This window comes from Heloderma suspectum, chromosome 10 (assembly GCF_057233095.1).
Source record: "Heloderma suspectum isolate Gila_16-S chromosome 10, 16-S_ref, whole genome shotgun sequence".
Lineage (NCBI taxonomy): Eukaryota > Metazoa > Chordata > Lepidosauria > Squamata > Helodermatidae > Heloderma > Heloderma suspectum.
The window spans coordinates 3349962-3375147 of NC_139467.1; the positions used below are offsets into that span (position 1 = coordinate 3349962).

General features: G+C 48.4%; 1 protein-coding gene across 1 annotated transcript; it reads left to right on the forward strand.

The window, feature by feature from the left end:
* The first annotated feature begins 416 nt into the window (after positions 1–416).
* On the forward strand, positions 417–24516 carry LOC146337469 (leucine-rich repeat and fibronectin type III domain-containing protein 1-like protein). The gene is made up of 5 exons (XM_084814304.1): positions 417–1818; positions 18317–18927; positions 19688–19815; positions 22179–22357; positions 24248–24516. Exons 1-3 carry the CDS (start codon positions 431–433, stop codon positions 19753–19755), a joined length of 2067 nt encoding a protein of 688 aa, XP_084670430.1. The 5' UTR covers positions 417–430; the 3' UTR covers positions 19756–19815; positions 22179–22357; positions 24248–24516.
* The last annotated feature ends 670 nt before the right edge of the window (positions 24517–25186 follow it).

A 25186-nucleotide genomic window follows, 5' to 3' on the forward strand; every position in this document is an offset into this window, starting at 1 on the left:
GGTGGAGACAACACTGAGCCAGAGAGATCAATCGACGGTCTGACTCAGTACAAGGCGGCTTCCTGTGGCCCTAGGAACAGTGGAGGCTGGTGGCTCCACACCCTGGAGAGCTCCTTTAGGGTTCTGACTGGTTCTGGCTGAAACCCGGATTGGATTCACCGCCCACTGACATCAGAGCCACCAGCCCCCACTGCCTATGAACTTCCATGTTCAGAGGCAGTATAGCTCAGCATGCCAGTGGCTGAAAGCAGAGGGCTGATGTCTTCACCTCCCGCGTGTGAGCTTTCTGAAGGCAGCTGGTTCCTGGGAACAGGACAGCAGGGCTCTCCTGACGTTCCTTTTTTAGTCTTGGCTATGCGCTCCCACGCCGATGATCTTTGCTGACTTGTCACTGTCCCTTTCCTTTGCAGTGCCTCGTCTTGACGGCACCATGGGGTGTCTCCTGCTGTGGCTGCTGGTGGTGCTCAGCGGCTTGGCTCGAGCTCAGGTGTGTCCCAAGCGTTGCATGTGCCAGAACCTTTCGCCCTCCTTGGCCATCCTTTGCACCAGGACGGGCCTCCTTTTCGTGCCCACGGTGATCGACAGGCGCACGGTGGAGCTGCGCTTGACTGACAACTTCATCACTGTCATACGCCGGAAGGACTTCTCCAACATGACCAGCCTGGTACACCTTACTCTGTCTCGGAACACCATCAGCCAGATCCTGCCCTACGCCTTTGCTGATCTGCGTGGCCTGCGGGCCCTGCATCTCGACAACAACCGGCTCCTCTTGATTGCCAGCGACCAGCTCAAGGGGTTGCCCAATTTACGCCATCTCATCCTCAGCAACAACCAGCTGCAGGACATCTCCCCGGGAGCTTTCGATGACTTTGCAGGTACCCTGGAGGACTTGGACCTCTCCTACAACAATCTGGTGCAGGTCCCTTGGGAAACCATCCGACGTCTCAACAATGTCAACTCCCTCAGCCTTGATCACAACTTGATTGATTATGTCCCCGAGGGGGTCTTCACCAACCTCCTCAAGCTGGCCCGCCTGGACATGACGTCCAACAAGCTGAAGAAGATCCCTCCCGACCCGCTCTTCCTCCGCATCCCTGTCTACGCAAAGTCCAAAGGCTCCCCACTTTCCTCGCTGGTCCTTAGTTTTGGAGGAAACCCATTGCACTGCAATTGTGAGCTGTTGTGGCTACGGAGGCTCACCAGAGAAGATGACTTGGAGACCTGTGCCTCTCCGCAGGACCTTCTAGGGAAATACTTCTGGACTATCCCTGAGGAAGAATTCATTTGTGAGCCTCCGGTCATTACTCGCCACACGGGGCGGCTAGTGGTGACAGAGGGGGAAGGAGCGGTTCTTCGCTGCCGTGGAGTGGGTGACCCAGAGCCCTCTATCCACTGGGTCTCTCCAGAAGGCAAAGTGGTAGCCAACACTTCACGGACAATCTCCTATGACAACGGCACCCTGGAGATCCTCATTGCCCCCATTCAGGACACCGGAGCCTTTACGTGCATTGCCTCCAATGCTGCTGGAGAAGCCACCACCTCGATTGAGCTGGTGGTCAATCCATTGCCTCACCTCTCCAACGGCACTGCCCCCAAGGTGCCTGAGGCCGCGGGGCCTTCTGACATCCTTACCTCAGCCAAGGCCATCCTTCCTGCCAGTGCCAATGAAACAGGGGCTTCTCAGGACAAGGGCGTGGTAGCTTCTGAAGCCTCCTCCTCCTCGGTGCTGATCCATTGGTACCCACAGTGGCATGTCCCTGGCATACGGATGTACCAGATCCAATACAACAGTTCCTCCGATGACACCTTAGTGTACAGGTGAGTTTCTTCAGGTTCCAAAATGGCCATTTGTGAGAGGGCTTTTGGGTCTTTGGCCAAGTGGCTGGAAGGGAGCAGGTGTTGGGGCTTTGAGGGGCTTCACTCCCAGGTCAGTGGTTGGAATGACAAATGGTTCTTGAACGGACACAATCTGTAATGGGACTTTTAGTTCTTGTCAGCTTTGACCACTAGGGTGGCCACTTATATGTCACCAGATAAGAGGATGAAAGAGAGCCCCAATTTCCATAACATTGGCATATGCAAATATATATGTATAGGTGCAAATTTAGAAATAGTAAGTACAATTATACAATATATCTTGCTATAGTGGTGAAAGCTGACTAGACGGCCAGTGTGCCTGCTGAGTGCTGCTGTCCTGGGGCTCACTGTTGATGGGCCACTTCAAGGCCCCTGTTCTGCTCTCCCTCTTTCTGGGTCTTTGACTTTAAACCGGACTTTCACTGGACACCTCTTCAAACACAAGACACCTTCAAATAGACGTGTGTCCTCTGCCAGCTCTCAAAAACAGAGGGCTGTCCTCTGCAAAGTAAGACACTCAGCTACCCCCTTACCTGCTGCACAACCTAAAATTAAGAGATAAACAGAGGGCTGTCCTCTGTAAAATAGGACACTCGGCTACCCCCTTACCTGTTGCACACCTAAAATTAACCTCCAGCTTTGCTAATATAAAGACTACAACATTTCTCTTTACTTCGGCTTTCTGTCTCACAAGGGACCCGGGTGTGTTCCGCTAACTACTGCAGACAGATCCAAGTATCTGTTAGTGACTGTGGCGGAACCACTTTTGCTTCCCTGCTGTCGCAGCTGCCCTCGGGGCAACCTGAAATCTCTTTTGCTGCGAACATAGGCTAATATCTAATGATGCCTACATAGCACTTGAGAGGTACTGTTAAGATGGCATCTAGCTACAGAGCTTGGCAGCTCCTCCCTGATGGCCACCTTTTTTCTCTCTCCACTCATCCCTTGTTTTACTTCACATCCACCCAGAAGAAAGGCTGAGCTTCTGTGAGATTTTAGTTGGTCCTAATAAAGATATTACCCTACTCTAGAGTATGTTGCCCCAGAGTCTGTCTTTGGTGTTTTCTTCTCCCCAGCACCAGCAAACCTGTGGCTGAAAAGAAAGAAGATTGCAGTGCTCAAATTATGGTGGTGGTAGTGGGTGTATCTTTTTCAATGGCCCCTTAGCTTCAGTTTGTAGAAGGCTATGTAAGTGATCTTGATTTGGATACAGTTGGAGGGAACCAATGGATGGTGGGGCTTCTGGATTTTGATTAGCGGGGACACTGATGTCATCTGTCTCCCACTCTCAGAATTTCCTGTTCCCTTTGAGCTTAGCTGCAGTCCTCACAGTAGCTTGTGGGTGGGGTGGGAATTAATTTCCTTAGCAACAATATATCCTTGTGAGCTCTCCCTGTTCTAATGCAAAGTATCTTGGGTGTCTTGGGGGGTGCCTCCACCAGCGATTTACTCTGTGCTGGCTGTGCGTTGGGGTCGTTAGGGATACATGATGTCACAGCCATCCAGCAGCTTACCATAGAAAAACCGGATTTCCTGAGACTGCTTAAAGTTTGATTCTTTTCCATAAGTCGGGTTCTCTGTGGTATAGTTGCTGTGTGCCCCAGCCCTGCATTTAGCTTGGGTATGCTAGCCCTGCCCAGGAGTGTGCCTTTCACCATGACCCCGGTCAAGGGGTGTTTCCTGTCCCTGTGTTTCCCAGCACAAACCAATTAGTGTCTACTCAGAAGTAACTCCCATTGTGCTCAATGAGGCTTGTCCCCTGAATGCCCACATTAGAATTTACAGAGATCCCCCTCAACTGAAATGGCACAGTTTGAAGCACAAAGTCCCTAAATGCTCTAAAGTGTGATCTTGAGGCTCTGATTCTCCGTTGTTTGGTTTATTGCCTTAGGAAGTAACTGCTTCACACCTTCATTACAGAGATCCTGCACAGCATTGGGTTAGAAAGGGGGCTGGTTTCCCATTCATCCCAGCAAAACCATGTGTGTGTCTACTTGGAAGTAACTCCCATTGTGGTAAATGAAACTTGCTCCTGAAATGCAGGTGCATCAGGACTTTCAGGGGAACGGAGAAAGGGGGGGAGGGGGGGAAGCCTCTCTTATTCGTTGAGCAGCCCCTGCCAGTCAGATGACGTTCACTCCAACCCCCACCCCCACCGTGAAGTATGTTCTATGAAGCAATTTTTACTGGTGCGGAGCACTCGCTCTTGGAGCCCTGCATGGACCAAAGAGCAGCAAAACTGATTCCTTAAAAAAAAGTCGGGTACTCCTCTACTCGCTTCTCCTTCCGCTGTTGTGGAAACACCCCTTGAATGGGCAATAAAGACCCCATAGCTTTGCAAATGACCTGCTTCTGGTTGAGATGAAAACTAATAGAACTGGTTTGTTGATATAGTTCAACACAGCTGCCTGCTTTTTTGGCACCTCCTTTGGGGACATGGCTATGGGGACTGTCAGGATGAGGGCCTGCACTCTGCTATTCCACTGGTCCAAAACATCTGGAGGGCACCAGGGTGCGTACTCTGGGCGCAGAGCCTTTGCGGTGCTTGCACTCCCCTTGTGGAATGCTCTGCCAACAGAGATTCATCAGGTCCTGACACCTCTCTGTTTTAAATAGTACATAAAAATGTGGCTTTTAAAGAAGGCATTTGGCTAGAAAGTTTTAATAGCCCTTGAGTGTTTTAGCCCTTATGCTGAACTGCTGTTTTTATAATTTTATTGTTGTTGTTTATTTATTTATTTGGACTTTAAAGATTGTTTTAAATATGGTTGATCTTGGTTTGTTTGCCCCCTTGAGTTCTTTTTTTAAGGAAATAGGTGGGAATATACACTTTTAGAATAAATAAATAAAAATAAGCAAAGGCCAAATTTTGGAATTCAGCCTGGGTTTCTTGGTCTGTCAGGAGCTGTGAAGCAAAAGCCACTGAGTTGAATGACTTCTTACTTTTGTAAATTGGCCATGTAACCCACTTGAATCTCTTGCATTAATCCATGGGAATCCACCCTGGCTAATCAGTTGCTACTCACTAGTCACAGTAGTCTAATACAGCCTTCCCCAGCCTGGCTCCCTCCCGATGTGTTTCGATGACAACTCCCAGTACCCCCAGCCAGCAATAATATAATATAGAAAACCCCAGCAACTCTGCCACAGTTATGCATCGCTTCCAAACAGGAAATGCATCACAACAAGAGAAGACACAGAGTTGCATAAAAGGTGCATATGTTCCTCTATATGTATCGATGCAAAATTAGAAATAATGGTGAGCATTTAAAGAGAAAGGCAATGCATACCCTAGCAGGCAAGTCTGTGACCAGGTGAGCGCTTTGCCCACTGCTCTCCGGGGTGCTAACTGTCTATGGGCCACATCAAGGCCCCGTCTGCTCTCCTTTCTAAGGGTGCTTTGTCTTTAAAAGTTGCCTGGATGGCCTTTCAGTGGAGGATTCCTTCAAACAGAGGCCTGTCAGCTGGCAGCCTTTCAAATGGGGGGCCATCCCTTGTAAATTAGGACACGCAGCCACAGCCGCCCGAGTGCAGAAGTTGCTGTGTGCTTGTGGGTATCGCTAGTAGTCTAGCAAAGTTTCCCCAGCTCTGAAAGCCAACAGTTCATCCCCCTTCACAGTGCGATTTCACCTTGACTCGACAGGCAGCGCCTGCGAATGAGTGAAGATTACCCATAATACTTTAGATGTTTGGCTCCTGGCCTTTTGAAGTACGCCTCAGATAAAGTTGGCGTTTTACCTTCTGAAATTCTCCCCTCCAGAGACTGCAGGAGAATAATTTATAAGCTGCTAGAGAAATCATGCTGCGATCAGTGGGAGCTTGGTGGGAGTGGGTGGGGCTCGGGGGTCCTTTTCATTTCAAACTTATATCCGTGCTTGGCTGCTTTATCCTTGCTGGAGGAGGCAGGCAGGGTGGGAGGAAGGAAAGACTGCTCAGCTGGGATGCTGAATATTGTGCTTAGGTCAGCAGCTAAAGATCATACAAAGAGCTGCAGACAGGGCTCGGAGGTGTGCTGTGATTCTGTGGGAATGCAGAAAAAACTGCAGAACGTGGCACTGGGCACACAGTTCAGTTTCCTATGGATCTCAGCTTTCTCGTTTTCTTTTAAAACCAAGTTTCTAGGCCTTATGGTTGCAACAGTGAAATCTCAGAAGCTGGAGGACTTGCCTCGCTCTTTGTCCCTCTCCTACTTCCCGAAAAGCCAAATAAAGTATGCAAACCTGGAAAAAATAGAAGGAGAATTAATTCATGCAAAGCAAAAGGAAGCATGCTGGTGATTAAGATGATTTATGCTGGTCACCATATCCAGCTGCATCTCATTGCTGAATTCAGGGTGGTGGTGGTGTTGGTGGTGATGATGATAATTATAGAGCTCAGACACATACACAGCACCAGTGAAGATCTCTGAAAGGTATTCCCCCCCCCCCAGCACCAGGCCAGCTTTCCCCGACCTAGTGACCATCACATGTGTTGGACTACAACTTTCACCCCCCCAACATAGTCAGGGATGATGGGCCCTGTAATCCAAAACCTCTGGACCGTCCAGGCTCACAGTATGCCCAGTCCAACCACTCCTCATGCAACCTGGTCAGACTCTGCCTAGAGTTTTTACCTGAAACGGACTTCTATTTCCCCTGTCTGCAAAGGATTCAAGGGGGTGTATAGAAAGGAAGTGAAAAACCACAGCATAGTACAAATAGACATTAAAGGGCAATCAGTGTAACTGAAACAAATACTGTACTGAGACAAAGTAAGACAGTGGAGAAAAGTATATCAAAGTCGAGATAACATCAGCCATGATCTGTATTGATGATAACAGCCTGAACAAATTGAAATAGTATATCCTTATCTGTGGTCTCTACAAGAGAAGTCTACATCAGTTTGGAGGGGACAAACACACACATGCATGACAGAGGTTTATCAAATTCTAAAATAATGCAGCTGTAGAGAAAAGTAGGCAGAAATATGTTTTTTTCTCCCTCTCTCTTAACACTAGAATCAGGAGACATCCACTGTAGCTGAACTATGGAAGATTCAGGACAGACAAAAGGAGGTATTCTTCTCTTAGTGCGTTGTTAAACTATGGAATTTGCTATCACAGGATGTGGTGGCAATAGCCTATGATTTAGGGTACAACCCTAGGCATGTTTAGACAGGAAAAAGTACTTCACCTCCCAGCATTCCCCAGCCAGCAATGCTGGCTAGGGAAAGCTAGGAGTTGTAGGACTTTTTTTCAGTCTAAACATGTGTAGGATTGCACCCTAAATGACACGTTGTGCATGTGAGTTCAAAACTGTAGAGGACTTCTTGCCTCCATTCTGTCCCTCTCACTGTTGGCTCTTAAATACTGACAGTGCAGAACGTAAGCTCCTTGCGAACAGGGGCTTGCCTTTATGGGACCTTTTAACCAATTAAAGATTTTAGCTCATCTTTAGCTGATTAATTAATTATGAAGGAATGTAGCTACTATGAACAATGGGCTATAGCTTTGTGGTCAGCTGTATTGAACATAAAATGCACAAAATTATCTGCAGTCTTTATTCATTGCACAGCCACCCAGGAGGGCAAGAGTCACCACTATTCCCATTTTACAGACAGGAAAAGAGTCTGAGGAAATGTTACCCACAGCAACACAGTTGCTCTGTGGCTGAACTGGGTTCCAACTTGGTGCCCTCCAGGTGTGTTGGAATACAATTCCTATCATCCACAGTCAGCATGGCCAACAGGAATTGCACACCAACATAACTTGAGAGCACCAGGTTGGGGGATCCTGTAACAAACCCAGGCAGGAAGATCCACAGTGCTAAAGACAGTCACCTTTTAACCCCTGGATTTTACCAAATCTGGCTGGGGAATGCTGGGCATTGTAGGGCTTTTTCTTGTCTAAACATGCCTAGGGTTGCACCCTTAGATGGCTTTCATGGGGGATTAGACAAATTCATAGAGAATAGATAGATCCGTCAATAGCTATTACTCATGAGGGTGACATAGAGCCTCCATGTACATACTCAATCTACCTCTGAATACCAGTTGCTGGGAGCCACAGCAAGATAGGGGCTGTGCCTTGACAAGCTGCTAGGGCATTCCTGGAAGCATCTGAGTGGCCGCTGTGAGGAGGAGGCATATTAGAGGCTGCCCCTCTTTCATTAAAATTGTTGGTGCGTGAATAGGCATGTTGGAGAAATCCACATTGGATTCAAATGAGTCTGGAGTTCTACGGATCTGACCCAAGGATTATGCAGCAGACCATCTTTTCCTGAGTTGTGCAGATTCTGTGGAAGTTTTTTTTTAACTTTCCAGAATTGTATGCAAATTTGTTGTTGTTGTTCAGTCGTTCAGTCATGTCCGACTCTTCGTGACCCCATGGACCATAGCATGCCAGGCCTTCCTGTCCTCCGCTCTCTCCTGGAGCGTGCTCAAGTTCATATTCATTGCTTCGGTGATGCTATCTAGCCATCTCATCCTCTGCCGTCCCCTCCTCCTTTGGCCTTCAATCTTTCCCAGCATCAGGGTCTTTTCCAGAGAGTTTTCTCTTCGCATTAGGTGGCCAAAATATTGGAGCTTCAGCTTCAGTATCTGTCCTTCCAATGAGCACTCAGGGTTGATTTCCTTTAGGATGGACTGATTTGACCTCCTTGCAGTCCAGGGGACTCGTAAGAGTCTTCTCCAGCACCACAGTTCGAAAGCATCAATTCTTCAGCGCTCAGCCTTCCTTATAGTCCAGCTCTCACAGCCAGACATTACTACAGGGAAAACCATAGCTTTGATTAGACGGACCTTTGTCGGCAAGGTGATGTCTCTGCTTCTTACTATGCTGTCTAGGTTTGCCATAGCTTTCCTCCCAAGGAGCAAGCGTCTTTTAATTTCAGGGCTACAGTCACTGTCTGCGGTGATCTTGGAGCCCAAGAAAGTAAAATCTGTCACTGCTTCCATTTCTTCCCCTTCTATATGCCAGGAAGTGATAGGGCCAGATGCCATGATCTTCGTTTTGTTAATGTTGAGTTTCAAACCAGCTTTTGCACTCTCCTCTTTCACCCTCAACAAGAGGCTCTTGAGATCCTCTTCGCTTTCTGCCATTAGGGTGGTATCGTCTGCATATCGGAGGTTATTGATAATTCTCCCAGCAATCTTAATTCCGACCTCTGATTCATCCAACCCGGCATTTCTCATGATGTACTCTGCATATCAGTTAAATAAGCAGGGCGACAATATGCAGCCTTGTCGTACTCCTTTCCCAATTTTGAACCACTCGGTTGTTCCATGTCTGGTTCTTACTGTTGCTTCTTGACCCTCGTACAGGTTTCTCAGGAGACAGGTAAGGTGGCCTGGTACTCCCATCACTTTAAGAATTTGCCACAGTTTGTTGTGATCCACACAATCAAAGGCTTTAGCGTAGTCAATGAAGCAGAAATAGACTTTTTTTGGAATTCTCTTGCTTTCTCCATGATGCAGCGAATGTTGGCGATTTGATCTCTAGTTCCTCTGCCTCTTCGAAACCCAGCTTGTACTTCTGGTAGTTCTCGGTTCGCATACTGCTGAAGCCTAGCTTGCAGGATTTTGAGCATCACCTTGCTGGCATGCGAAATGAGCGCAATTGTGCGGTAGTTTGAACACTCTTTGGCGTTGCCCTTCTTTGGAATTGGAATGTAAACTGACCTTTTCCAGTCTTGCGGCCATTGTTGAGTGTTCCAAATTTGTTGGCATATTGAATGCAGCACTTTAACAGCATCATCTTTTAGGATTTTAAATAGCTCAGCTGGAATACTGTCATCTCCACTAGCTTTGTTGTTAGTAATGCTTCCTAAGGCCCACTTGACTTCACTCTCAAGGATGTCCGGCTCAAGTTCAGTGACCGCACTATCATGGCTATTAGGGATGGCGGAGAATTTCTCCCCGAAACTTCGGGGGGCCGAGCGCCAACGTGTTCGGCCCCCCGAACAAGTTTTGGGGAGAAATTCTCCACACACACCTGCCCCCGCACCCCCCCCGGGACGGGACTTACCTTTGCCGAATGTCCCTCCCGGCGGCGGGTCCGGCCGGCGGTTCGGCGGGTGTTCGTCCGGGGCGGGAGTGGCAGCCGGTCTTTCGACCGGTTGCCGCCGCCGCCATTCCAATCAGAGAAAAAAAAAACAAAAACGCCCCCGTGATAGGCTACGTGACGATTAACGTAGCCTATCACGGCTAGATTTGCAAAGTCAGCCGTGATAGGCTACGTTAATCGTCACGTAGCCTATCACGGGTGACTTAAAAAAAAAAAAAAAGCGCATACGGATAATGGTGGCCCCCATAGGGAGCCGCCATTCCCGTTCCTTATTTGGTCGCTGTAGTCTACGTAAATCTTTACGTAGACTACAGCGACCAAATAAGGAACGCGAATGGCTGCTCCCTATGGGGGCCGCCATTTGCGCACGCACTTTTTTTTTTTTTTAAAGTCACCCGTGATAGGCTACGTAACGATTAACGTAGCCTATCACGTAGAGTCGTCTCTTGTGCTGTTGGAAAAGAGTGTTTGCTATGATCAGTGTGTTCTCTTGGCAAAACTCTATTAGCTTTTGTCCTGCTTCATGCCTGCCTGTTATCCCAGTGATTTCTTGACTTCCTGCTTTAGCATTCCAATCCCCTATGATGAAGAGGACATCTTTTTTTGGTGTTAGTTCTAGAAGGTGTTGTAGGTCTTCATAGAACCGATCAACCTCAGCTTCTTCGGCCTCAGTGGTTGGGGCATAGACTTGAATTACTGTGATGTTGAATGGTTTGCCTTGGATTCGTACTGAGATCATTCTATCATTTTTAAGATTGTACCCCAGTACTGCTTTTCCCACCCTTTTGTTGACTATGAGTGCTACTCCATTTCTTCTAAGGGATTCTTGCCCACAATAGTAGATATGATGGTCACCTGAATTAAATTCGCCCATGCCTGTCCATTTTAGTTCACTGATTCCCAAGATGTCGATGTTCAATCTTGCCATCTCATGTTTGACAAAAATATGAAAAATATGAAAAATTAAAAAACACTGACTGAAATTGTGCATGTCCCTCCATAGGCTAAAGTATAAAAATGCACATTTGGGGAGGATTTACGCATTTGTGCAAGTGCACATTTTCAAAAGTGTACATTTGTGCAACTGCACACTTTCCAATGTGAATGCAAGTTTGGGAAATTGAGTATAATCTGATTCTGTCAATGAATGGATGGCAGAACAAAAGATGCCTGACAATCCAGGAAACAACGGAACAGATTTAATAAAATCCATATATCCGTATGCATTACTCTTACACTTGAAATAAGTCACTTTAAGGGTGCAATCCTATGCATGTTTAGACAGCAATGAGTCCTACAACTTCCAGCGTTCCCAGCTGGGAGTTGTAGGACTCATTACTGTCTAAACATGCATAGGATTGCTCCCTAAGAGGGTGTAAACCAGCCTCTTTCAACTTGGCACCATCCAGGTGTGTTGGAATACAATTCCCATCATCCCCAGTCAGCACGGCCAACAGGAATTGCCCACCAACATAACTGGAGCGCACCAGGTTGGGGGAGCCTGTAACAAAGCAAGCCTGGCTTTCATACTGGTTTGTGATCTCAATCTACTGTTTTAGCTACTGTTTTGTTCTGTTTGTTTTTTATGCTAATTGCTTCTTATGTTCTATGCCGAAATGTTTCTCTAAACTGCTCTGGGAACCTTTCTGATGAAGGGCAGTTTATACATTCCACAAACAAACTGCTATATTGGATATACTGTTGACAAGGTCCCTGCCCCAGGAGGTTTACAGTCTCCACTGGATGAGAAGCAGGCGGGGAGGTGGTGCTGGTGGAGAGAATCCAGAGGTGTCCGAGGGAGTGCAGAGGGCTGCCAGCATCTCGGCCCAGGCTTTGGTGGCTATTTTAGCTCGTCTTTCCCCTGCCCCCTCCCCCAGCTCCTTTGGGGGTTTCCTCTTCTCCTTTGCTTTTTCCTCCGCGCCACCCTGCTTTGAGCTGCTGAATTGCTCTCCTTGTTTGTAAAGACGCAGAGAGGCTGTTGGGACAAGTCCCTTGGGTTGCCCCCCACACCCTGGCAGCTGGCCCAGAACTAGCCCGCCTGCCTGCCTGGTTGGCGGAAAGAAACCGCTAATGTTAAGTGACCTACTTACGATGCAGACCTTGAGCAGAGCCAGCTGTAGTGCGCGTGCGCGTGCTGCACACTCAAGGCCGTGTCTGGTGAGGCGGAAGGGAGAGAGGGGGACTGGCTGTGTAAGCCAGCCTGACATGCTGGCTGGGGATGATGGGAGGAGTTGCAATCTGACATAGCTGGCGAGCACCCGGTTGGGGAAAGCTGGTGTAAGCCAAGGGAGCCCACCAAATCCAATATGGGGCAAAACTGGGCTAAACATTCCTACTGATCTGCGGTGTGTTGCGTTCCATGGACTGCTGTGCTGGGCAGTCTGAGGGGTGCAAATCAGGATCCCTCAGAATGTCACAGAGGATGGACATGAGGGCCTCAGGGGTGTAACTCCCAAACTGCCCAGAAACCATCTGAGAGAGGCGTGTCCTGGCATCCACCGGAATATTGTAAGCCGTTTGGGGGCGCGCCCTTTCAGGTCCTACCATCATACCTTGTGGCCACAGGCGACTGCATGGGTTCCTGTACTGTTGCATTGGCCCTGTATTGCTCTAATGTAAAAGGATGAGATGGGATCAGGGATAGTGGTGTTTTAAAGAAGTATTTCATTTCTGATTCTTGCGGCGTGCGTGACTCAAAAACATAGCAGATAGTGGGCAGAAGGAAGGTTTGATTTGAGCCACAGAACGGATGGTTTGGTCCCAAGAGCATGTTTTCAATGCCAAGGCTCAAGCCCCAAGCCCTAAAAGCCTCAAGCCCTAAAAGCCTCTGAATAGGTACAAAGTGCACCCCATACAAACAGCGTAAACTAGTATAGGCTAGTACTAACATGATGAATAAGGATCAGCTCCAGGCAGTGAGGCATAGAAGCACTCGTAAACCGAAACAGAATTAGTTGGATGTTGTCTTTCACGCTGGCCATGTGACTAACACCGAGTCTGACCACTGAGTGGGCAGTTTATTTTTGTGGGCTACTGACTTTCCTAGGTTTCCTTGCAAGACTTTATTTATACTTTATATATATTTCTATTTCTATTTATACTGCAAGACTTTACTCGCAAGACTTAAGAACATCAGAAGAGCCCTGCTGGATCAGACAGGGGTCCATTTAGTCCAGCATTCTGTTCTCACAGTGGCCGATTCACTGCCCACAGGAAACCCACAAGCAGGGCATGAGTGCAACAGCACCCTCCCGCCCATATTCCCCAGCAACTGGTGTACATAGGCTCACTGCCTCTGGTACTGGAGGTGGCACATGGCCATCAGGACTAGTAGCCATTGATAGCCTTTTCCTCCAGGAATCTGTCCAACCCCCTTTTAAAGCCATCCAAACTGGTGGCCATCACTACTTCCTGTGGTAGCAAATTCCATAGTTTAACTATGTGCTGTGTGAAGAAGGACTTGCTTTTACCTGTTCTGAATCGCCCACCAATCAGCTTCATAGGATGACCCCAGGTTCTAGTATTTTGAGAGAGGGAGAAAAAGTGTTTATTTCCATGGTTGCCACTGCCCCTCAAGTGGCAACCCCTTTGTCCCCTTTATCAAGACGGGCATGATAAAGGACAAAGAAGGCAGGGACCTAACAGAAGCAGATGAGATTAAGAAGAGGTGGAAAGAATACACAGAAGAACTATACAGGAAAGATCTTAATGTCGCTGATAGCCATGATAGTGCGGTCACTGAACTTGAGCCGGACATCCTCAAGAGTGAAGTCAAGTGGGCCTTAGGAAGCATTACTAACAACAAAGCTAGTGGAGATGACAGTATTCCAGCTGAGCTATTTAAAATCCTAAAAGATGATGCTGTTAAAGTGCTGCACACTATATGCCAACACATTTGGAACACTCAACAGTGGCCACAAGACTGGAAAAGGTCAGTTTACATTCCAGTTCCAAAGAAGGGCAACGCCAAAGAGTGTTCAAACTACCGTACAATTGTGCTCATTTCACATGCCAGCAAGGTGATGCTCAAAATCCTACAAGCTAGGCTTCAGCAGTATATGAACCGAGAACTACTGGAAGTACAAGCTGGGTTTCGAAGAGGCAGAGGAACTAGAGATCAAATTGCCAACATTCGCTGGATCATGGAGAAAGCAAGAGAGTTTCCAGAAAAATGTCTATTTCTGCTTCATTGACTACGCTAAAGCCTTTGATTGTGTGGATCACAACAAACTGTGGCAAATTCTTAAAGTGATGGGAGTACCAGACCACCTTACCTGTCTCTTGAGAAACCTGTACGAGGGTCAAGAAGCAACAGTAAGAACCAGACATGGAACAACCGAGTGGTTCAAAATTGGGAAAGGGGTACGACAAGGCTGCATATTGTCGCCCTGCTTATTTAACTGATATGCAGAGTACATCATGAGAAAAGCCGGGTTGGATCAATCACAGGTTGGAATTAAGATTGCTGGGAGAATTATCAACAACCTCCGATATGCAGACGATACCACCCTAATGGCAGAAAGCGAAGAGGATCTCAAGAGCCTCTTGTTGAGGGTGAAAGAGGAGAGTGCAAAAGCTGGTTTGAAACTCAACATTAAAAAAATGAAGATCATGGCATCTGGCCCCATCACTTCCTGGCATATAGAAGGGGAAGAAATGGAAGCAGTGACAGATTTTATTTTCTTGGGCTCCAAGATCACCGCAGACGGTGACTGTAGCCCTGAAATTAAAAGACGCTTGCTCCTTGGGAGGAAAGCTATGGCAAACCTAGACAGCATAGTAAGAAGCAGAGACATCACCTTGCCGACAAAGGTCCATCTAATCAAAGCTATGGTTTTCCCAGTAGTAACGTATGGCTGTGAGAGCTGGACTATAAGGAAGGCTGAGCGCCGAAGAATTGATGCTTTCGAACTGTGGTGCTGGAGAAGACTCTTACGAGTCCCCTGGACTGCAAGGAGGTCAAATCAGTCAATCCTAAAGGAAATCAAGCCTGAGTGCTCATTGGGAGGACAGATACTGAAGCTGAAGCTCCAATATTTTGGCCACCTAATGCAAAGAGAAAACTCTCTGGAAAAGACCCTGATGCTGGGAAAGACTGAAGGCAAAAGGAGGAGGGGACGGCAGAGGATGAGATGGCTAGATAGCATCACCGATGCAATGAATATGGACTTGAGCACGCTCCGGGAGAGAGCGGAGGACAGGAAGGCCTGGCGTGCTGTGGTCCATGGGGTCACGAAGAGTCGGACACGACTGAACGACTGAACAACAACAACAACAACATTGCCCCTCACTCCCAAGATATTAACATGTTAAAAATGCTGTGCATGATGTCAAATGGTGAGATCAAGATTAAGAGTGACACCGAAATTAATTTGCCACCCTAAATAAAAAAAGTACCAGCTGTGCTTCAATATCAGGTATGACTTTAGCATATAACAAACTTGACACATAATGAATTATTTGTAGAGAGTTTGCCTGAGAATGTGCAGAATCCCTTTCATGGAGGATAGATAGGCCCTTCCAAGGTTCTGGAGGGAATGAAAGATCCCACCCCCCCAGAGTTGCACACACATTGGCTGTGTTCACATGTAATGCTAAGCCATGGTTTATGTTAACCACGGTTTGTTGCTTCAGCCATGGATTGTCTGGCAGATGAGCAAATGAACTGCAGCTTGTTTTCCCTGTTTCTGGTTTGTTTTTCTCCATCCCATTTGCCAGCCTTCTGGGCAGTTTTGTTTTTAGGCTGCTCTTGCTGAATGCCTCTGTTTCAGGGCAAACAGCAGCTCAAACAAACCAGGCATAAGCTACAGTTCTGGGTTTCAGATATCCTGACAAGCCATAGTTGAAACATGCCAGACTTTGTAAATCAACAGCAAACCATGGCTTCTATTTGTGGTTTGTAGCTGCTGAATTTGTTTGCAGGGATGGGGTTAGACACTATGACCTGGTTCGCATGACACACCAGGCTCACTGTGGGTTGTTTAACCCATAATGAGCTATAGCACATGCGTCTGCCATTATGAATATGCAACCCCTGATGGTTGCATCATCTGAACCCAGCCACTGTGGGTTATTTGAGGGTTAAACAACCCTTGCATAACCTTTGGTTTGCAGTAGGGTTATGCAAGGGTTGTTTAACCCTCAAATAACACATGGTGGCCATGTTCAGATGACAAGCTGCAACCCCATTGGGAGCTGCATGTTCGTAATGGTGGCCGCACATGCCTGGAATGTGCCGTGGCTCAATGTGGGTTAAACAACCCATGGTGAGCTTGGTGCACTGTGTGAACCAGCCCAATGGTGTGAACCAGGCTGAATGTCAAATTCAGGATGGCCATAAATATGTCTTTGTTGGATCCAGATTTAGTCTTACTTAGAGTAGACCCACTGAAATCAAGTCATGACTAACTCACTTCCCACTGGGGAATCGCTTGCAGTTTATTACACAGCCCCGTTGAATTCAATGGAATTTACTTCAAAGTAAATCATCATGGGATCAGCCTGAACACTTCTTCTCACTGGGGTCCCTCTCCATTGTGGCATTTGTGAGCTCCTCCTGATTCTTTTTTTAAATGTTAGAATTCGTTTTAATTTTTTTAAAAAAGCTTTAACTGGAAGGCTGGTGTGCTGCAAAGTGAAGCACTGGCTTCCAGCGCCAACGTCATCTCCAAGCATGCCTCTTGGCCCTGAGGCACTCATACAAAATGAAATAGGGGCCGCTGTAGTCCAGAACTTTGCTTTGAAGAGCACCCATAAAGAAGAAAAAGATCAGCTGCAGGGTGGCTGGGAACGTCCTGAGGGCTACAGGGCTTGGTGGCGAATGTGTGTGCGTGGGGGGTTGCTTGTGCTCTGTACGTATGTTCTGCTTGTTTTTGTTTTGTGCGTGTTAGTGTTTCTCTGAGCATCACCATGTTGCCTTCTGTGAAATGGGTATTTTGTTTGTAGAAGCAAATATGTGATTTGGCATTTGGGGCACAGACTCCACCTCTGCCTTGTTGTAATTTTCTTGGCCAAGTGGCTGGTCTCTGAGCCTCACCAGTTTGCCTTTTGTGAAATAGATGCTGGAACAGAAAACTGTAGGTTCAAAACAGTGATTTTGTGTTTTGGAGCTCAGACCAACTCTCTGCCTTGTGCTTAGGTTCTGGGACAAGTTACTTTTCCGTTAACCTCCCCAGTCTGCTTTCTAGGAAAGGAGTGTTTTGTGACTGGCCACACCTACCATGGCAACCATTTTGTGAAAAGGCAAGCTCACAATGGCAGCCACTTTGTGAGAGTGCCCCCAACACTCTCAAAATTCCAGATGTGCTCAGCAGCCCCCAACTGTTGGGGAACCCTGTCTTAGCATGACACCTGGATCATGCAACAATATTATCACACGGAAGTATTTTTTAGAAAAGTATTCAGATTATTATTATTTTTTTGGTAGCCAAAAATGTGAGGTATGTGCAAAATGTCATTTTGGCTCTAGCCATTACTATACCCACATGGAGGGCCAGGCAGAGCCAACAGCACCAGAGGTCAAGGGTTGATCTGGGTGGGGCTGGCCCAATAGGGCATGAAGCCTAAACAGTTTTTAGTGGCAGCAGTGATGTGTTGAGAGGCATCACTGAAGCAGCTTGAGATCTGAGAAGTGCATCCCAGGATCCTCCTGAGAAGGTCCTGAGAAGCTTGAGGGCTGAGAAGTGCATGACCCAGAGGATGCTATTGTGTGGGTGGGGTGGGGGGCAGAATTCTCCAATCATATGGAATAGCTGCTTGTGTTGACAAAATGTCTTGACCCAATCCTGGATCCTGGGAGGGTTGGGGACATCTAGTGGGGAGGAGGCTGAGAAAAAGGGAGCTGGCAGAGAGTATCTCAGTGATGGATCCCCTGCTTTATATGCTGAAGGTACCAGTTTCAATCTCCAGCATCTCACTCAAAAGATTTCAGGTCTCAGGAGGACCTCTCTCCACCTGACATTCTGGAGAACCATGGCCAGTCAGTGTAGAGCAGGGTTGTTGAACCTTAGGACCATGGGCCAAATCTGGCCCACCTGGGGTCCCATTCTGGCCCTCTGGGGTTTGCCAGATGGCCACACCCCCTTCCCCCGGCTCTACCTCCTTTCTTATGACTGTCAATCTTTTTGTGGCATCCTGGTTCCTGTGTGGTTTTTCCCTTTCTAAAAGGTTGAAATGCCTCTCCTAAGGCTTTTAAGGTAAAAGATACTTGTATTTTGGCTCCATTTCCTTGCCTTTGGCCCCACTCCCACTGGAATGCGGCCCCTGAGAGCTTCTCTGAAATTGAATTTGGCCTCGGGCTAAAAGAGGTTCAACATTCCTGGTGTAGAGACTGTACTGGGCTAATTGGGCTAAAGGTCTGACTTGGGAGAATGCAGATTCAGAGATCCAGTGTCACCCCTCCTCCTTTCTTCTTATTAGGATGATCCCTCCATCCAGCAAAGCCTTCTTGGTGAAGGACTTGGCCTCCGGGCGGGACTATAACTTGTGCGTCTTGGTGGTCTATGACGATGGAGTGACATCCCTCACAGCTACACGGAGCCTCGGCTGTGTCCAGTTCAGCACTCCCCAGGATGCCCCACAGTGCCACGCGCTCCACACCCAGTTCCTGGGGGGCACCATGATCATCATCATCGGGGGCATCATTGTGGCCTCTGTCCTGGTTTTCATCATCATCCTCATGATCCGGTACAAGGTCTACAGCGGCCAAGATGAGCACAAGAAAGCCAAAGTCAGCAACGTCTATTCACAGACCAATGGCAATCAGCCGCCAGCTGCCACCACCTTGCCCTGCTCAGCCTCCAAACCGGAGGGGTGGGTCGTGGACAGCTCAACAATGGCCAGGGTGAGGAGGGACTGCAGTGTTCTTGCGCTGAGCAAAGACTGTGAGAAAGGCTTGCGGACCCACCCCTCAGACCTGGGGGTTGAGGAGGCCCCATCTCCCCGAAGCAGGAGGTGGTCACGGACTAATGCAGACCTCCATAACAGTTGTTCCAGGCCTGGAACTGAGGCTCCCAGAGCTGAAGAGCAAGGTAAATTGGGGTGGGGAAGCATCCCAGAGTTTGCAAAGGATCATGGTCCAGGGAGTGACATTTCCAAGGGAGCAATGGGCAACTAGGTTGTTAGTATTAGAGATTACATTATGACAACACACTCGTGACTAAGGAGCTGAGTCAGACCATCTCACATGGTCCTCTCTACCCTAGGGGTCAGCAACGAACAGTCTCCGCCCAAAATTTGGCCCCAATTGCCAAACCTCTTACTGCTTTCTTCCAATGGTCCCAAGACAAAGGGCTTGAAGTATTAGATAGAGGAAGAGATGGGGAAAGTGGCAGGGGGCAATCCCCTATCTTTCCCCCTTCCCCTTTCCCCATCATCCAGGTGATGGAAATGGCAATGTTAGCAGTGAATGGGAGAATATTCACCCAGAGTTTGAAGGCTGTATTTGACTTCCAATGATATTTGATTTCATTTTTTGATGTTTGATAGCATTTGATGGCCGGTCTGCAATGGTATTTTGAGTTTCAGTATGGACAGCTTACAAGATTTGATGCTTGCCAAAATCAGCATAATCAAGAGACGCGCAGGAGTCTAAACCAATCAACATTTTATACTGTTAGTTTCTTTCCTTGCTGGGCTGCCATGATGGGCGAAGCTGCAACTACAGAACGACTGTCATGTACCACTTAGAGTAGGAACAGGAGCCTCCTTTGAGGGGAGGCACCTCTGATCCTACAGCGGTCGGCCTCTCCTAACCACCCCCTCCCTTCTCATTGTCTTGGTCCTGTGCAGAACCCCAGCTGGTGCCACCTGCAGGCGAGAGGAAGAATGGCAGTGACTGGACTGACGTCAAGATCTGAGCTCCGTTGGGGCCCCCCACACACAGTGAGAACAAAGCAAGGCTAGACTGGAACCCCCAGGTGAGTGGCTCTCTTCCCCTTCCCGTTGCAGACGATCTCGGAAGAGAACACGAGGGATGCTGCCTGGGTTTGAAGGAGCGGGGCGGGGGGCTCTTTTACTGCTATGGGTAGGGAGATCATTGTTGCCCACCCCCTACACTCTCCTTCCCCAACCTGGCACCCTCCAGATGTGTTGGACTGCAGATGTGCTACAGCCCATCACATCTGGAGGGCATCAGGTTGGGGAAGGCTGCCATAGCCTTTTGAAAGCAGCCTGATGCGCAGAAATTCAGCAGCGGCAGCTCTCTCCCTTGCATCATATGCTCCAAATGCCCTTCTTTACCAGGAACGCTCCATATGTTTTGTAAACCATGGCCTCTCTTGTGTCTCTAGAGGAGGGATGTCCGTGGCTGGGAAATCCAGTCCTTTTTTGGCTCAATGGAGTTCTGCAGTGTGTATGACTCGCTTTGTGTCTGCAAGCCCAGCTGCAGGTTGTTCCCCAAACCCTGAGAACTTTTTTGCACATTTTTTGGGAAGGTTCCACAATTTGCACAAATTTCTGAGCAATTTCCCCAAATTATGGTGGAATGTGTGCAAATTACACAAATTCAGCTGTACTTTGTGCAAATTTGGCCGTAATTTGTGCACATTGCTCAACAATTTGAGCAAATGGAAGAAACTCCCCCCCCCAAATGCGCAAATTCCCGGAAAAACTGCAAACTGCCCCAACTTTCTGCAGACTGAGTTGGGTGCCGCAGCAGGAACTGAATCAAGTCCAGGGTGCCAAGCCTAGGAAAACTCATCGAATTCCACTCTGTGGATTTCCCTGACATCCCTACTCTAGAGATATTTGCCTTTAAAAATGGCAGTAGGCTGAGTTGCGTTTGTCATTCCTTAGGGCTATGCTCCCTCTGCAGGGTCCCTAGAAATTAAATTTCTGTGTGGGAAATGTTTGCATCGTGTCTCTGGTGCACATTCAGGTAAACGCATGGTTTACCTGAATGGTTTACGAACAAACACTAAGGCACCATGTAGTGAACGGCTTCTGAGGCATGTTTTGAGCTGCTGATAATGTATTGTAGGGCAATTATCTTTGCCTAATATATATTTAACACCACAACCAATCACCCTCATTGGCTTTTAAAGCAGTAGAGGATGACTATTGCAGAGTAATGAATTCAGCAGGCAGTGAAAAGTTTCCAGCAATGTGTCTTAGTCAAGGGCGGGAAGAATAGGGCTCTTATAAGCATGTGGATTGTTGAAGAGCATGTTTGATCATCATGCCAGGAGAACACCCCCCGGCCCGCAAACCCCTCACTTGCTTAATTGCTGCATATCAGCCTGCAGCTAAAGGCGTGTGGCTGGAGTTGCCACTCCATTTTCCTGGCCCAGCAAGGAGACGCTTGGCAGAAAAGTGTCACCAGCTGTATTTCTGAGTGCCAGATTTTTGATAAAGGCACAGGAGCAGAGAGCAAGGAAGAGGTTGGCAATCCCCGCAAAGGTGGCATTTGGATTTGCAGAATCTGGTGGGTAGCTGAGAGAGAGACTTCCAAGAGAGCAAGTCTCTGACTCTGATCAGTTGGTTCAAGGAGCAGAAGTCATGGAGGGGGAACCTGATGAGGTTGCTAGGATTGTACTGTCATCACTTGCATTGTGTGGTGTTTAGCTGGGAAGGGATTTCAAGGGCTTTTCAACACTGACCAGAAAAAACTGGTTTGAAGGACTGGGCTAAGCTCTGGAATAGGTGATAATAGAGTGAGCACCTCTGGGCATGTGCTGGGTGTCATGACACCTAGCCCTCAGACCATGTGCAAGGACAGGGCACAGGCTACTTCCTCAGGAGTAGGACAGTCAGTGCCTTATTTAGGGCCCTCTTGGCCAGAGGACACAGCCCTGCCCTTGTCCTCTGGCTCATAGAATGAGTTCCCGCAGAACCTCCATCTCCCCAGCTTTGCAGAACTCTCAGGCTACAAATACAGGCAATGACCCTTGAACAGTACAGTCAGCTCCTCCAGGAGAGTCAGAGGTGCCCACAATAGAGGTCTCATCCGCCTGCATAAGGCTTCAGTTGGCTTTAGGTCCCTGCTGAGACAACATCCTCCTATTGTTGCAGTAGGAGAGAGTTCCAGCCAGCAGGACCCATTTGGAGCTATCAAAGGTCCTGTTTTCTTCTTGCCTTGTTCTGGCTGCCATCGGATGCTACCAGGTTCCCCTGCGAGCCTCAAAGGACCACAGAACAGGACAATGAGTGCATTTCCCTCCCCAGTGAGTAACTACAGCCAGTTCTGTGCACTTAGAATTAGCGGCATGGTCTCCTGGGCAGACGTGAACCCCCAGCACTTAAGGTGGTTAAAACCATCCCTTTTCTCCCTTTACTTCCTTAGATTGGTGCGTTTGCTGGGACCTGCAGCTGACCCCTCCTGGGCACCCCTCTGACCTCCTGGCCTCTCACTGCAGTGGGCCAGCAGCAGGAGCAAAACTTGCCTCCCTGTGCCGGATTGGGTCCTCCTGGGCGGGGGCTGAGCCAGGGCTGCCAGGAGGGGCCACAGCAAGAGGCTGGGAGGTGAGTTTGGGCCCCATTTTACATAAGAACATCAGCAGAGCCCTGAGGCTGGATCAGGCCCAGGGTCCATCTGGTCCAGCATTCTGTTCACACAGTGGCCAACCAGCTGTCCACAGGAAACCCACAAGCAGGACATGAGTGCAACAGCACCCACCTGCCCATGTTTAAATTCATGTTTAAATCCCGCCCATGTTCCCCAGCAACTGGTGTACACAGGCATACTGCCTCTGATACTGGAGGTACCATAAAGCCATCAGGACTAGTAGTCGTTGATAGCCTTCTCCTCCAGGGATTTGTCCAATCCCCTTTTAAAGTGGTCCAATTTGGTGGCCATCACTACATCTCACGGAAGTGAATTCCATAGTTGAGCTATGTGCTGTTGGTACAATCTGCCTCAGACAACTGCAACTCCTGAAGCATTGTGGGGAAGTACAAAACCCTGTACCTGCCTGAGAGATGCCTGTAGGCCAGGCTGGGGTGTGTTCTGAGATTCCACAAGCATGGCAGCCAAGTGGGGTTTCATTGGTGCGTGTAGAATTTGCCATCCTGAGACTGTCTTGGCTATCATTTAGCACAAACGTATTTCTCCTGTTTGGCACTCTGTGAGTATAGATGGCATGAGCAAGCTTTTGAATGATTACCTGATGAAGACCTCTGCACAACTCAAAATTCTGTGTGTTTTTACACTAAAAAAATTGCATCCTCACGTGTAGGTATTCCATGGGATTGGCACCCTGGATCATGCATGGTGCCAACGTGTGAACAACAGCTCATGCATAGATGCTCCCCTGCACACATCCATGCTCAACACATGCACATCAGAGGGCATGGCTACCACCGCATGCATTGTCTGCCCTGCTTCCTTTTCTCTCAGGAAATGGAATTTGTGTCCAACACCACATTTCTGCAGAATCAAAGCCTGAAAGACCTTAGATGAAACCAGGCAGGACAAAAATGACGGACATGGTGCTAGAGAACTTCTCCATGCCATGTAGGCCGGCAGACTGGTCACTGCGGTAGCACCAGTCTGTCCTAATTCTTGGTACCTCCAAGCACTGGAGGCGGGCATGGTGCAAGCTCTCTGGGGACGGCCCAGGCCTCGCTGCACTCACCTTCCAGGTATGTCTGGAAAGGTCCCAGCATCTGCCAGGAAGCAGCAGGGTTCTGGCCTGCTCTAGAAATGTTACTCATTTACTGATTTGAAATATTTTTAGAGGCTGCTTTTTTAACATTCAAAGTGGCATGCAGTATTTAAAAACAGCACAATGAAATCAAGTTGTAAAACAAAACTGCACGTAATAACGATTCAACAGATACGTTATCAGTTGTCCTACGAAGTTCAGTGGGATTTAATTCTGAGTAAGCATGCACAGGTTTCTTGAAGCCTAAGATTGCAATCCTATACACACTTGCCTGAGAGTAAGTCCCATTGATCTCAATAGGACTTGCTTCTGAGTGGGAATGCGTAGGATTACACAGTAAGTCAACCCAATGCCTGCCGTCGAAGAGAAGAGAAAGTTTTGTGATGTTTATGGTGAACAGCCAGAGATGGGCTCCTCCTTGCATACCATAGTAAAAACCCTGCTTCTCTCTCTCTCTCACTCACTCTCTCTCTCTCTCTCACACACACACACACACACACACACACACACACTATTCTAGCCTCTCACAAGAAGGTCGTGTAAAGCAGCCATGATCAATGGGCTGCGACTGGTATGCAGGCCTGGCTGACATAGGAAATGGTTCCACCCCAGCCAGAAGCTACCATTCTAGCCCAGATTCTTGTTGGGGCAGAATTCTGTCCCATCCTGAAACATTCTGTTTCTGCTCCTTTAACCCTGCATTTCAGAGCTTCAAGCAATCTAAAACCTTCTTTTCTTTCTCTTTCAGGTCGAATCTCTGGGCTCTGCACCATTCCTCTACTCTCTTGCCATGATGGTGCTGCCGTTCACAGGGGGAGGGGTGGGTTGGCTCCCCCAGACTCTCATTCATGCCTTGCGTGGGGGGAGGGGGCTCTGTGTGTGCCGGGGTCACTTCCACTCATGGCTCCCTAGCACTGTTTCTACTGGACTCACTCGTGGGCCCCTGTTTTTCTACGAAGCTCTTTCTGTTTTTCTAAAACGTGTCTGCACTTTTCTAATAAATGGAGTTGGAAATCAATGTCAGATGGTGGGGACGCCTCTCTCTCCCCCCCCCCATCCCCATGTGTGTATCTTCATTTGGGTGCTGGTGAAGGTGGCCATGAACAGACCCACAGAGAATCCATGTTTTTCAAGTCATGCAAATATTTGCTTGTTCATTTATTCTCATTTATTCATTGTCCCATCCCGTAAGCTTGAGGCTGGTAAAAACACACACAACAAACTCAGCAAAACATAGGTTTCTTCACCTAAATCAGCCCTTTCCAAACCAGTGCCTTCCAGATGTGTTGCACTGCAACTCCCGTCATCCCCAGCTAGCATGGCCAGTGGCTGGAATTGTGGGAATCGCAGTCCAACGCATCTGGAGGGTGCCAGGTTGGGGAAGGCTGGCTGCAGTGCAGCGCCGTGGCTAAGTAAGTCGGCTTTCTCTCGACAGGGCTGCAGCTGCACAACCAGCCCGCGAGGGTAAGAAGCCCTTCTGGCCACAGAGGCCATCCGTGCCTCCATGGGCAGCGCAGAGCCCCGGGGTGCTCACAGCCTGCGTTCCTGGCAGTTTCAGATCAAAACCTCCCTCCAGACTGGCAGATTTCCCAACCCATAGTACTCCCATCTTATCCCAATTAGTCTGCACCTTATTAGCCCTCGTCCACCCCAGTCCTGCCTACAGACACTGGTCCAGGGTTTCCTC

Bases quoted from the DNA above. Each gene is read 5' to 3' on its own strand.
- LOC146337469 (XM_084814304.1), top strand. From the start codon at position 431: ATGGGGTGTCTCCTGCTGTGGCTGCTGGTGGTGCTCAGCGGCTTGGCT. The intron at 1,819-18,316 runs GTGAGTTTCTTC...TCTTCTTATTAG, and splicing joins GATGACACCTTAGTGTACAG to GATGATCCCTCCATCCAGCA. The intron at 18,928-19,687 runs GTAAATTGGGGT...GGTCCTGTGCAG, and splicing joins TCCCAGAGCTGAAGAGCAAG to AACCCCAGCTGGTGCCACCT.